This window comes from Amphiprion ocellaris, chromosome 3 (genome assembly GCF_022539595.1).
Source record: "Amphiprion ocellaris isolate individual 3 ecotype Okinawa chromosome 3, ASM2253959v1, whole genome shotgun sequence".
Lineage (NCBI taxonomy): Eukaryota > Metazoa > Chordata > Actinopteri > Pomacentridae > Amphiprion > Amphiprion ocellaris.
This window is the reverse complement of record NC_072768.1, coordinates 4,582,065-4,597,087: the sequence shown is the minus strand read 5'-3', so window position 1 is coordinate 4,597,087 and position 15,023 is coordinate 4,582,065. Positions and strand designations below refer to the sequence as shown.

At 39.0% G+C, this 15,023-nt stretch overlaps 1 protein-coding gene across 2 annotated transcripts; it reads right to left on the bottom strand.

Annotated features, from left to right (window-relative positions):
* Positions 1 to 4,626: 4,626 nt before the first annotated feature.
* On the bottom strand, positions 4,627 to 13,730 carry kras (v-Ki-ras2 Kirsten rat sarcoma viral oncogene homolog). 2 transcript variants are annotated; one of them, XM_023262053.3, is made up of 6 exons: positions 13,470 to 13,730; positions 11,212 to 11,329; positions 10,164 to 10,342; positions 9,262 to 9,421; positions 7,619 to 7,743; positions 4,627 to 5,622 (listed from the first exon to the last, which is right to left on the bottom strand). In XM_023262053.3, exons 2-5 carry the CDS (start codon positions 11,320 to 11,322, stop codon positions 7,624 to 7,626), a joined length of 570 nt encoding a protein of 189 aa, XP_023117821.1. In that variant the 5' UTR covers positions 11,323 to 11,329; positions 13,470 to 13,730; the 3' UTR covers positions 4,627 to 5,622; positions 7,619 to 7,623. The 2 variants fall into 2 exon arrangements, with proteins under 2 accessions (XP_023117821.1, XP_023117830.1); XM_023262062.3 differs by lacking the exon at positions 7,619 to 7,743 and having other exon boundaries at positions 13,470 to 13,727.
* Between the last annotated feature and the right edge of the window lie 1,293 nt (positions 13,731 to 15,023).

Genomic DNA, 15,023 nt, shown 5'->3' with positions numbered 1-15,023 from the left:
ATCAGACCTGCAGGCTTACAGTTTAGGAAGCCGGTGCTTGACTGACAGGCCTTGGCCTTGGCGGTCCCTGGGGGGAAGGGGAGGGGGATTTGTGATGGCTGCACTGACTCGTACTTCTCTTACAATTTTCTCCAGGCTGGTTTCAGACTGTCAGGCTGAGAGAAAGCTCTCTCTGCATAATTCATTAGATCTCCTCTCTTTTTCACTCTTGGCTGCTAGGTGGCAGGCGCCGTAGCCCCATTGTTTAGGAAGACAGAGTAATGGAGCTTGTCACAATATGTTAACATAGTTTATTGTTCACAGCAACAGTTTGGAAACAACTCAACTTCCTTTGAAAAAGGCCATTCAGCATATACAACGTAAAATAATTATGGAGGAAGCAGAAAATTCAAATGGGGCTATTAGAACAAAACGGCTGAAACACTTGCCTCTTTTAATTTATAATTGGCTAACAACGTAAAAAATGATTCGCTAATTATAACTGCGGTGTCATTAAAACGCCTTGGCTGTGGCTGTAATCCAAAACAGAATATAGCTACACAGGCTGCCTCTACAGCAAACATTGTTTTGCAGCCAATTACCCTGGCATTGCCTGCATATGACACATACACAGGCTTGTCCTTTTGAAGCTTGTATACTGTCTATGGTCATAATCTAGCTGGCATTTATTTCTTGGAAATCTGCAAGGGAAAACATCTCATCTTTGATGCTACATGACATCCCCCTTCACAGAATATGACTAAACAAGCACATCGTCCAACACACAAGCCTGCATGTTGAAGCCAGAGGACAACTTCTGTCACTGTAGCAGTAAATAAGGGCTGGTAGGGAGGGACTTTCTATGAATCTATGCCAACTGTGAGCCGTGCCGACCTCTAAAACACCCTGTATGGATATAAAATGACAGAGATTTCATAAATATGTTTGCTAGTGTTGATGTTTCTAAGTATTTTGTCTTTGCATATCAAACACTGGAAAGTTTCACTGGAGGCAGCTTCAGTTTGAGATTACAATCACAGAATTCAGTGTATATGTAAAATAAAAGATAAATCTCAATATATTTGTGAATTATTCAGTTGATTTTAATAAATGTTAATTAAATTGCTTACTTAGTGTAGTTAGACACATATTTCTAATGTAAAGTGTTCAATATATCAATGTACTAATAACTAGCAGATCGAAAACCACACAGTTAAACCCAGATCACTCACAGATGCCCAGGTTATGATTTTAACCAGTTAGAGCTGACGATAAATAAGCCATTTGGTGAGGAAGAACAAAAGGAAAGAGAAACTCAGTACTGAAGTTAAGAGCAATGAGACAGACTTTTTTGGCATCATTTATACCTGCTGCAGGTATATTATTTTCTTTGTACTGTAGCTGTGCTTTGAGTTGGATGTGTTTGAAAACACTGAAAACATATTACCTGTTAGCCCCGGTAGAGACGCACTGCATTGGCCACAAGTCTTGTTTTGCTTGGCAGAAGGGTCATAATGTAACCGCAGCAAGAAGCTGAGCATTTTGCTTTAGAGAGAAGATCACATGAATTGAACAAAACATGCCTCGGGGGAAGTTTCAAAGACATGCAAAAAGTAGAAGCCAGAATTTGCACATTAACATGAAAGTGAACAGAATTTCTTTTAAGTTTATAGCCTGATATCAGTATTCTGATGCCACAGCGAAAAAAAAAAAAAGCACCCTTATTGGCTTCTCATTCAAAGTCACGGATTACCTCTGCTGACTGAATTAAATGTCTCTGGAGTTGTTTTCTGTGCTGTTTAATACTAAACATGAGTAAATGAGCTTACACAATGAATTTAAATCAAGTTAATCCAAGAGAAAAACAGCCATAATTAGATGGGAGGAGCATGTGAAAGTAAAAATCAAAGAGAACGAGCCAAAGTGATGCTTGAATTGCCCTTTGTCTCCAGTAAACAGTATATATTTCAAAGGGACAAAGCCATGAAGGGATCTCACATATGTGCAACTTTCAGACACAGAATCTTGCACAAGATCACAAATACATCTTTCATGTTTCATTCTAGACTACTGTCTTTTATGGAAATTCAACACAATGCTGTGGGTGAACTAGTTAGGAATTCGTGTGTATTTCATTTCATGAAAGGAGGAAATAACTCACATTCTGCAGTCACGTTCAGTTTACCACGCTCAATACTAGCACTGGAATAAACTTTAAACATAATAGAAGCAGGTTAGATGATGACTTTTCAGAACAGAAAATGCAAATGTTACCCAACAATCTGTTTCTATTAATTGTTTCGACATTGGCTTTTAGCTAAATCAGTTAAATTTAGCAGTTTATGGCTGATTGATTTTAAGGAAATGTCTGAATCTGGCTAACAGGTATCGTTTAGTTGCACTGAATACTTTCCAGTCTTGAATAATCACGTAAACAGTTGATCATGTTGCAGCTGAAGCTATTCCACAAAAAAGGAATGACAATGTGCTTAAACATAATGCTCAATGTGTTTATTGAAAGCTATATTTTTTTTAGAAAGAAACTGGTTGCAAAACTACCACTTGCATGAGGAGAGTTTTCTGGTCAGATTAGGGTACTGGACTGACATTGTATTTGGTAATAAGGGAATTCTAGTGTCCTTGTAATTCAGTGCCATTTAGGGAGAAAGGAAACGCTTTATTTACAATAACAAACTGTTTCTATTCTAGTGAAATTAGAATGGTACTTCGTCATTTAGAAAATTCATTTCATTTAAACACCAAAGATGATCAACCTGAAAAAGCATGAAATACGATTTGTTGCTTTTTTTTTTTCTTATGTGAATATATTTAGTGCCTGTTTATTTCTAAAAATGTACAGGACTTGTAAAAGCTAAAACTAGACTGGTTCTGTCTGGAAGTGTTTGCAGCTGAAGAACAGCTCCTTCATAGATTTTGTGGTTTCTAAGAAACAGTTCTGCCAAAGTGAGTGAACAGTGCCACCCACTGGGGAACATTGATGTGCTCTTTAACTTTCAATAAAGAAAACAATGGAACACATGCCCCCTTTAGAAAATCTAATGTCAGACATTTATGGTATTGTGCATAGAATCAATGAAATGATTATGTTCTTATGTTCTCCAGTGGCTTGGTGTGTTGTGATGGAGCAAACCTGCACTTATAAATCAGTAGCAGAAACAGAAGACAATAAAGAAAAAGTTTGGTTCCTCTTTACTTTGTTCTTTATTACACATTAAATAGGAGTGGTGAGATTCATGGCAAAAAATAGACTCATTTTGAGATCAGATCACCACTCTACACTGCCCACAACAGGTATGTTGTAAAGTGGTCATTCATTCACTTCCCTAGACCTGGACCCAGTCACACTCTCTAGTCACATACACAGAGCGGAGTGAAACTCCATTAAAGCAACATTCATTTAGACACACCAACGAAATGAAGCACAATTTACAAAATATGCACCTTTCAGTATCACAACTATACAAAGGTTGTTAAAATACGATCCAGGTATAAATGATACATTTCAGAAATCAGCTGTTGGCACGCAATAAAGGAAGAGGAACATTTCAAACATTACAGTAAAACTACTTTTGAAACAGTATTGTTAACAGGAGGGTTCCATAATTAAAATTGCATTAACAGTTATTATCTACTTCATGAAAAAAGAGGTAATAATAAACTGGGTCAAAATCCATTAATCCTGAAAGCAAAACGTATCATGTCTGGATTCTCTGTGTGAATACCGTTGCGCCCCTCAAACAGCATTTTGTGTATCTCTTGAGTACTCGCAGGACAAAGTAAATGTGGTCTGGGCTCTTCCTACCGTCTAAATGTAGCACCTAATGCAAAGATAAAAGGCAAATAAAAATCCCCAGGCGAACAGTTTGTAAATACAATGAAAAGGTGAAATATGAGGTGACCCAAGAAAGCAACTAGGACTTTTTTAAAATAAATTCGGACAATTTTCTCTAGAAACCAATTTTATGGCAATTACAGCCTCATTTACAAACATCCGTTCCAGTTAAATCACCACGATACACAAGTTTTGTGGGAGAAGATGACAAATGATTTTGCTGGACAATCATTTCTGTAGAAAGGCAGGCCACCAAACAATTTCAACACTTTAGCAAATGAATCCAAAAACTCTTTAAAAAGCTCAGCATGGGAAAGAATCTGAAAACCCATTTGGACAACATTTTGAACAACCTCCGTGACACCACACCAAGGCAAATATTCCTGACAGCTGCTCAAAAGATGCGTTTTGCTTTCTAGTCAGTCGCAGGCAAACAAGCTGACAGCTTAGGAAATGTGCAAGGTATGACACCTCTATGGCCAGCAACTGGACACTCATTAATCCTAAAATTTAGCATTTAACTGAACATTCTGTATTAATATGAGGTCCTCTAGGAGGAGTTTGCTGACAGCAATGAAATGATTATTGTCAGGATGAACTGAAACTATCCTACAGTTGAGCTTTAGCCTAAAGAAAAGCAGGAATATTTTAACCAGTATAGTCAAATAAGGCATAAATCCCTGCTACATAAAATGGTCAACACAAAACCTGGCTGTTAGTCCATTTTATTACTACAAAATGGGTTCAAAATCATCACGAGTCTTTGAATTTGTCAATTATTTTCTTTAAAAAAAAAAAAAGGCAGATTTTGTGCTCACAAAAGCAAATATTGACTATTTTGTAGAAACATGAAAAAGTAGACTGTATGATGTCCACTTGAGTTCCTCGTTGCTGGCTCTGTTCAATGTATCAACCAGAGTCAGTTTGCAATACCCATGTCATCTAGGACACAAAGCATGCAAAAAGAAAAAAACAAAACATCTTGTCTCATGAAGGCAAGAAATCACTCCCCACACATTACAAAGCAATGATAAATTGCAAATTAATTAATAGCTAATTAGGGTGTTAAAACATTCGGAGAAGGGTAGGAGTCTGCATGCATACTTAACAGTGACAGAACTAAGTCATACCTAGAGGTCATTAGAGATGGGGACATTACACAGTGACTGGGACGTTTGGATCTCATCTGGCTGAACGTTGGTCCTTTCTTCATATCCATTTTGTCTACGTGAGCGGGATGAAAATTCATTCTTTGGCATCCCATACTTAAAAAGGGCATCACAGAACATTTGCAGGCCATGACCTTTCAAGCAAAGGGAAAACTAACTCAAACTTGGTAATGAATAATTTGTCAGATGTGATTTGCAATGCGATTAAGCTCCCGGCTCTGCACCTATGTAAAATTATCCAAATCATCATTATCCTAGAAAATCTAAATCATCAGGCTGTTGGACCAACACACGTCAGCAACTGGCACTAAACTGAAAAGGAGCTTATTGGTGACCAAGAGGCAAATAACAAAGGCAGAAAATTCAGGTCAGGTTTAGTATTCAGTATGGTGGGTATTGAGAAAGAGGCTAATAATTTAGTGTAATGTACAAAATGTATTACTTGAACTGTTCAACATAGTTTCTTTTTTTTTTTTTTAGTCTGTCTTGAAAAGGGGTGATTATTCACATAAGTGTACACTTTGTCTTGGACTTCTTTTTCTTCTTTTTGCCCTCCTTGCTCATCTTCTCCTTATGCTTCCGGATTTCTCGCACTAATGTGTAAAAGGCATCATCAACGCCCTGGCAAGAAAACAAACAATAAACAGTGCATTGTCAGAATTCAGAAGTTTTTGTTTAACATAAAAGCAGAAATAAACTTAAATCTCCAAATATCATGTGGGATATTGTCAATATCCACTTTATATTGGTTTAAACTGATTTTCTGCTAAGTGGACAATCAGTCTGTCAGTGTGACACAAATCAAAGATCAATTCAGGCGATGTGGGACACCGCTGAATAAAGTATAGATCGAATATGTATCTGAGCAAAGGTCAGCACTGACATCAACACAGACAGTAGCTGCAGTCACACGAGCCAATCAGGTTCCTTCTGCATGTAAAGTGTTTAAATGATCGCTAAATAAAACGACAGAACAAGTTGTCCTGTTTACGTTTGCAATAATCTGTGTGCATTCCACCAACACGAGCCAACAGTTTTTAAAAAATGAAAAAAGATGGACCTGTTTCGAGTTCTTGGCACCAATACTGGTTCACCTCTGAGTTGGTACTGAAGCAATATTTTTAGAAAAATATTAGTTTTTGAACAGAAGGCAGGTCTGGTAATTGCCCCAAAAATTTATAAGCATAAATTATTCAAATGTAGTCCCTCTGGAAACATGCACCACTGGGACAAGTGCTGGAAAACTCTCTTGAGTAACCAATAAAAGCAGGTAAACCGCTTTGATTTTAGTCAAGTGAGCAAATGTGCAATATTCTGAAAGTAAAAACCTGAAATAGAGTGTTAAAAAAAAAAAAATCCACCGCTTTTAAACTGAATGAGTTTGTTTTTGAATTTGGCAATTTGTTCTGACTGAGGCGTTTTAAAAGAGGCTTTTATTCTCTCGCTGAGCTGCTATTCTGGTTATTGGTGAATAATGGGCTCCATGGAAATACAGCTAGTGTCTGCTGACGGCACTCAACGGCAAGAGTGTGAGTACCTTAACAGTTTAGATTGTGCAATAAATGTGACAATAATCTGCAAGGAGCTGTAGAGTGAAAAGCCTGAGGCCACTTTGTGACAAAGACAGCAGGAAAACAAAGAACAAAGACAAAGGGATTTGTATCTGCAAGAAAAACGTTCTCACCCACAAACACACTTGCTCTTTCTGTTGAGAGCATATTCACCAGTTTCTCAACACACGTCCTCCACGGAAACATTTTAGCATGTGATTTAGTCCCACCATGATTTCCTTTAAACACGCATGATTACAAACCAGCCCAAACCCCCTTTTGTTCATGTTGATTTCAGCACATTAGGACACTTTCACACTGGTAGTTTTGTCTGAATCTGAGAAGAGTTCACGTGGAGCTTTGACCATATGAACACTTTTTCTGAACGTGAGTGCAGACAATGGATCCTTTGCCAAGACAACCAGAAAAAGAGGTGGTGTGATTATCGCCCGCCCCCCCTTGTAGTGGGAAAAAAACATTTCCTTGCTGGAAAATGTGTGCATTTCAGTGATATTTTTTTGTATTTCATGTGTATTTTTAACAAAACAGGACAGAGAAAATCCCTTACTTCAACCTCAACTTCTAACCAAGTTAGCTTTAATCCTCTAGTTAGGTAGTAAAAAAGGGATGTTTGTTACATTTTCAGCCCTTCATTATGGTTGTGACTCCCCCTGCTTGTATCGGTTTTTCTCTTTTTGTACCTACGTAAACGTGCATCACTTTTCTATGGAAACAAAGGGTAACCAGAACCAACAATGCTGTGGGAAAAAAAGCACACAAGTATGAAAGTAGACCAAGCCTAGCTCAATCAGAGTTATGTTCAGACTCAGTAAATTAAGCCAGTGTGAAAACGGCCTTAAACAATAATCAACCATGATACACAGAAACACTGAAAAAGGAAGAAATCATCCGCTGTTCCAGTCTCCTGTTAGAGCCTCACCACAGCCCCAGCAGAAACCAGCAGGTTAGCTTTGAGAACATATGAAGCGTCAGCTCTCATTGGGTGTCTTCTCCACAATTCCCACTAACAACACACACACACAGAGCTGGTGGGTGCATACACTTACCCCTTTCACATCACAACACACTTTTTAAGCTTGACACAGCGCGGAGTCTTTTCTTCCTTGCTGAGCTTATTGAGCCGGTACAGCCTGATCTCCCGTACCAGAGTGTAAAAGGCATCTTCCACTCTCTGCAGTATGAGACACAACTTTCCTCAATGCTGAGGAATACATGGGGGGGTGGGGGCAAACTGTTTGGGTGCATGTGTTATAAACTATAAATACAAATGAGCGAAGGAGACTGATGCTCTGACTTAGGTCTACTTGCGATGTCTGGCCTTGTTTTATCATCAAAATGTCTTAATACTCCAAAACACTCACCAACTGTAGGTTTGGAAAGGCTGGCAGTTTGCTTCTTCTCCTTGGAAAGGTACTGTGGCTACACTAAGCATTCAGTAAATGAAGAATTTATGCTAAAATACAAGAACTGCTCCTGCGTTACATTTTGGCCCTCTTTAAAGTTGTGACAGAAGCAGTGTATTTAATCATATTCTGGTAACACAATCAGTCCAACATACTGAGCATACACATGGGAAGTGGAGAAGTGGATTATGCTGCAGCAGTGGATTTTGAATTTTGACATTTTATTCAATTTTTTTAAATAATAATAAACTTTAACTGAGCTAAAAGCAAACTATTAGCTCTAAACAGCCACTTTCCAGGCCTGCAGTGGATAAGTGATTCTAAAACATTTTGTGTGGAGTATCGCTTCAGCTGCCTAACAAAGGAGAAGTGCATGCAGTAGTGGCATATCTGTGTAGTGCGCATTGCATGTCAGAGATTTTCCACAGAAGTCAAATGAAATCATTTATTTGAGAAACAATGAGTAGTTTGAAATGGAAGTGACAGTTGCTGACCGAACAAAAGCAGCACCGCATGGACAGTGAATTACGGGTACACTCAGGTAGGATTAGGTGAACAAAGCCCTAAGTCATTGTGTCATTAATTTCCCCACACCAGAAGGAGCAGTGATTCACCCCATGTCAGAGAGACAAGTAAAGTGTGTTTACAGATCACTCCATCAGCCAGCCAGCTACCTAAGGCCATGCTCACAACACACACACCACTGGATGTGACACCACAACAAATCTTCCAACACCCAGTTACAGTAACCAGTAAGTAGAATCATTAACCTCCTGAGTAATTACCGACAGTTTGTCCTTTCATGCAGACTCCTCGACACAAATTTACTGATCTGCTGATTATTTATAATGCAGGATCCTTCGCAGGTGGGCCTAATGATGATGCAATTTCGCATATCCAAGACAAAGTAGCATGCAATGATTACATTATCACCCATAAATAAAAATTCAATTAACCAAAGAGGATTTAATGATGCACAACGCCCTGCCTGAGAGATTTCCAAGCAACGTTATTATAAAAAAAAGACCATTAGAGACAGTGAATGTGACACAAATCAACAGCAGCACATGACTCAATCACATTTCTTGTGATCCAAGTGCCAAGATTATCAACCCTCCTCAAGGACACTTGTCAAAATTACCATGAGCCCAATTTTTCGTAAATAATAAAACTTGGCATCGAAGTGAAATTGACCCACAGTGAAAGACTACAGCAGTTAAGTGACAGATTTGACAAATGAACTGTTGGAAACTCGAGGGCGTAGCAATCTCTGGCTGAACTCTCACCTGTCTGGTTTTGGCTGAGGTCTCAATAAAGGGAATGCCGTAGCTGCGTGCTAAGTCCTGAGCCTGCTTGGTGTCCACTGTCCGGGACGGGAGGTCACACTTGTTCCCCACCAACACCATGGGGACGTCCTCAGAGTCCTTCACCCGCTTAATCTGTTCTCTACACATTCACACACACAAGAGAAATGCCATTTGATTAAAATTGAACTGATGTAATACTTCAAGGGCTAGGTAATCCCATATTAGAAAGCTTTCCCTGGTAAGAATAAGGGCATTATTGGTGTTAGCTAAATGCTGCAACCTATTAGGACATGTATACAACCACATGTTACTGATTTAGAAATTGTGTTTTATACATATACATCATTTTAGCAGCCACGCCCCCTCATGCAGCCCTTCTCATAGAGAAATTTCCGCGTTGCGCACCTCCAAATTTTTCTAACAACGCAGATGGAGATGCGTGGAAAGCATACAATCTATGAGAAAACATGGCGGAAGAACAGGAGCTCCTAGCAGCAGAAGTTCACAAATGCAGGCATTTATACGATTCATCACACAGAGATCACCGTGATAATAATTGGTTCTGAACAATTCATGCCGTGAAATTAAAGCTAACTGCTGAAATGCAACTATTCAGTAGAAGCTGTAAGTGGTATAAACGATGGCAAACTTCTTCTACTCTAGTTTAGTACCGTGGTAGATGTGTGTTTACGGTACACTGCAGTTTGGGAGCAGATGCTGCATGGAATATAAAGCCACACGCGTTCTCTCATGCGGATTCCGAGCGCCTCATTTCCGTGTGTCACGTTTGTGCGGAAAGCAAAACCTAGGCTTTAGATTTGCATAAAACACTGTATTCACATTGGGTCCAAACTTGGCGGACCTTAAGTTTCTCAGCTCACCTATAGTGGTGAATGTCCTCAAAGGACTTGGTGTTGTTGATGGCAAAGACACAGAGGAAGCCTTCGCCTGTCCTCATGTACTGATCCCTCATGGCGCTGTACTCCTCCTGACCTGCAGTGTCCAAGATGTCCAGCAGACACGTCTCTCCGTCGATGACCACCTGCTTTCTGTAGGAGTCCTGGAAGACGAAGAGGTCAGAAAACGATCAGTACCCTCAGATTAAGAAAGTGGAGGGCTCAAAACAGCAGCTTCATAAAATACCAAAATAAAAGAGTTTAGGAATTATTTATTTATATGGTAATTTAGGTTAATGTTTGAAACATCTATGTATAACAGAGAACTCATGCTGTATTAATAATCCTCAGTTGTATTGATTGTGACGTAATTAAAAGGTCAATTAATATCACAATATCTACAATCCACAAGTATATACTGGTAGATAAAGAGAAGCAGAAATGTACAACATAGTAAATCTTTGCAGATAATCTTTAATAATATTATTTCGAGCTGATTTGTTTTTGTTTTTTTTTAACATTGTCTCATCTCATCGAACTCCATCTAATTATTCTAGCTGTAGGGCACTTCATTTTCCAGGAGACCTTCAATTACAATGAGGTTCTCATTTCCACTGTATCAAAATACCAGAACTTTTCATCACACTGATAGCTACACTTAATCTGATTCAAAACAAATAATTACTGTCTGATCCTATGAGCAGTCAAACTTCCACATGCCACCTGGTATTTAAATGATCTATTGCTGCACTCTAACTTGCAGCGGCAAATTAATAATTGATTGAAACTATGATGAAACTTTTTTCGCTTTACATAGGTTGCACCACTGAGAAAGCAGGCAGGCAAGCATGTATGGAAAGTCATTAAAAACCTGTTTGGTGTCTTTTTAAAACTTAAACCAGTAGAACCTGTTGCAACTCCTTTTCTTTTTTAAGAGCAGTTTCTCCTCGTTCTGTGACCACCATGCCTTTACATAGACACAAAACCATTGAGACAGTGCACACACAATCACACATACACAAATTTTATTTACCTCGATGGTGGGGTCATATTCATCCACAAAGTGATTCTGGATGAGCTGAATAGTAAGTGCGCTCTTGCCAACGCCACCAGCTCCCACCACAACCAGCTTATATTCTGTCATGATTCACCTGTGAAGCCAAAAGAACAACATTTATTACATTTCCACAGACGGTGAGATCACACAGTATCCATTAATCTAGGGCACCGATCAAGGCCTTAATAGCATATTTCTCAGATGCTTAAACCTCTCAGCTCTAAAAATGTTACATTCTATTGTGGATGGTTAACTCTTTTGAGCGCTGAATCACCACTTTAAACAATTTTGCCATCTAGCTTCATTTACCGCTCGTTGTTTCTGTCTGACGAGCTCTCGGTTCACTGGGAAATCTGCACGCTCAGGATTGGCAGACTGAGAAAATGGTAATGTGTGAACATCACTTCCAGTGAGTAATTCAAAAACCCCTCAACGATTCTTTTAATAACATCGCTGAATCACTGGAAAATTAGATTTCACACTGTCAAGTTTGTTTTGCTTTTCATTTACAGAATGCCCATTTTAGTATGCAACAAGGACCTTGCAAACGAAACTACAATAATCACAAATGCAATATGGTGGTTAATTTGCATGAGATTCTGTGCCAATGAGGGAATCTAAACTGAAAAAATACCTTTTAGCTCAGGAAAAGCAGTATAAAATTATTATCAGCCATAAAAAGGTACATCAAATGCTGAAGAATCCCTTTATAAATATGAGACTAAACTATTCCCCATCTGCAACATAAAATTAACAGGCTCTGCATCAGAAATAATCAGATAATAGGGTAAAAGAAACAAAGATAAGATGGTCTACATATGTAATCAAATGTCTAAATCTAAAAACAGAGTCAATTATTTTCTGAGTAGCAGCTACACAACAGAAATTAACCCCAGGCCGAAATCCATGACGTTACATTAAGGCTCCAAAACTGACAAGCAACTGGGAGGCTCTGCTGTCTGACTGCTTTGTGGAGCAGCACCCATCAGTAGTGGCAGCTGGCCTTTTCAGAAGTTACACTACGTAGAGCTCGCAGGCAGCTCTGCACGGCCTGCAGTCAGGGAGGAGCTGCAATGACTGTTATGGCCATGTCTAGACAAACAAAAACCAGAATGTGGTCTGATAGGTATTTGGCCAACAAAGGTACACTTGTTTGTGTTCACAACACTTTTCAATGCTCCCTGAAACGATCGACTCCGTGTCACACACTAAAATCCGACAGTCTGTGATTTACACACCAGGAAACTGCCTTATCTTTACCTGAGCAGATAAGACGACTGACAGCGTCACAGATCATTCCAGCAGCACTTTGTCTGCCACATGTCTTTATGAGCACTTTTCAGCTTATTAGTCAGTGAAAGTGGACATTAATGCCTGAATGAAGGTAAATGTAGAGTCTGGTGGTCAGGATGCAGCTAATAAGTAAATTCAGCTTTCACACCCTCATTTGTGTGTTTGTCAGCTGTACATTTGTCAGTTATGTTGTGGAATTTAAATGGATAGTACATGCCAGTCATGGTTGCTGACACATGTGTGGCTGGCTGTGAATTCACATTTTAGATGTATTTATCACTAAACAACAAGGTTATTTCACCAGACAACGGCAGAGAAATCTCCAACACTGTGAGAGGACTAATGGAGATTGATTAGCAGCCATTTAAATATTAAGCTACTTTCTAGCTAGTTGGCCATTGGTGTGAATTAGCCACGGCTTTTTTTCTAATAAACACCCTGGGTTTTGTTCAAGCAGCTGGCTTAAACGTGGAGAGGAATTTGATTTAAATCCACTGCGGCGGTCGCCGAAATGGTGTGAAAACTAGCTGTGCTGTTAGCTAGCTTAGCATTGGAACTTCACCCACACCCGCAGAAGTAAGCTAACTAGCGCAACTCGCGGGCTAACCTGGCGTGTTTTGACGGCAATTAAGACGATTATTTTTGCATTGTGTGCAACTGTGTGCCCGGACACACTCACTTATCATTCATTCAGAGGGCAAGGGTGCAGATTTTGGAGCCGCCATTGACAGGCTAACCCACAGGTCTGCATTGCAGGGCCAGACGTTAGGTTAACAATTGGGCGTAGTTTGCACTAAAATACGAAATATTTCCACAATAACGGCGCAGTTCAGTGTCTACACAGCGGACACGGTGACCTGGCTGCCTCATTAGCGAACACGACGTCGCAACGACCACTAAAAGGGCCCCACACATGTAATAATCGGATCCATTTGTTTTACCTTTTAGCGAGTGGAGTTCCGCGTCCGAAGTAGCGACCAAAGAAGTCAAGCTGATAATCCTCCCGTTTCACAGGATCTCTGCATTTCCTATTTCACGCCAAAACGCCCGCATTTAAGTCGGTCTAACGTCGTTTCAGGAGCGAGCAGGAACATGCACGACACACAAAAAAGTAGGCAAATTTAATCGATTGAACTTTCCATTTGATCCAGCGTCCGGCCTAGCTGCTTTGGCCTCCTTTACGCGAATATGGGCGGATACCAGGGCGCACTTTACCCAGAAAGCATAGCTGGGGATTTCAACCGGTCTGGGCCATGTCACTACACTGTGTGTGTCGTAATAACACCTGTATTACTCTCTATTTTTACCATTTATGCGCACACGATTGCTGTTTGAGACAGCTTCTATTTATACCAGTAGATTTACATAAGCCCCAGCAGCCTGTATCAGTTATTAACTCGTGTTTGTGCAAGTTTTATTAGATTTCTTATTAATAAATGCAACATTGAAAGCAGACAGAGTGATTTATATTCATACTTCAATGATCTCATGCTAAATTGTGGCTATGTAGGTCACATAGTGTCAGCTCTTCTCCCATCTTTGCCTCTGCTCTGCCTGCTGCACAGTCAACAAAGCCTAGAGGGCGACTCCACTATATATAGGCTCTAAATATAACTGGAATGTGCAGCAGGGACGTCATTCCCAGGCAAGGACATGATTTGGCAATCCCTTGTCAGTTTTCCCTGGTGTTCACTGGGGTTGTTCCTGCGCGCTGGATTTGCATAAACACACAGAAACGCATACAAAGAGTCAGCACAGACAAAACCCAAATTTGTGTGAAATAGTGAGAATGAAAGGAAAAATAAGTGTCACTTTATCCACTAGGCTGTGTCTAAACTGCCTCGACTTTTATTAAACCTGTCTGCATTTTTATTCACTTATTTTGTTCCCCACTTCTATTGTCTACTTTACTTTGGTCTATCAGTTTTAATTATTCTCTAAAATCTGTGTGCACTTTGTTAAACTTCTCTGTGCTGTTTATTTGATTTATTTAATCTCCTAAGACTCAAGCTTTGGTTTAGATTTCTTCTAGTTATTTGGGATAAGGAGTAACCAATAAATATAACAATCGGATAATATCTAATATTTGATTATTATATTTATTACATTTTATTATATTTCTATTATATTCATATTATAGTTATATTGTAATTATTGTTGTTGCTATTTTTATTATTAGAATTATTACTGATATTATTTTTATTATTATTATTATGAACAATATGCTCTTTTTGAAAAGAAATTATGTACACATATGTGGATGCCAGGTCGTAGGTGGTTAAATGAATGAACTGGATTTTATTCTGCTCTATTTTGTGTTTTATATTTTCAGGTACGTTCCAATAGAAAAATAAGATTCAGGTGAGGTTACAAAAGTAACCTAACAAGCTTACACTTGAAATTAAGATCATACCATTTTATTTATGATGTGAATTTTCCTGAGAAATTTAAATACTGAAGATTAAACTATTACAAACAAATATACAAAATATAAA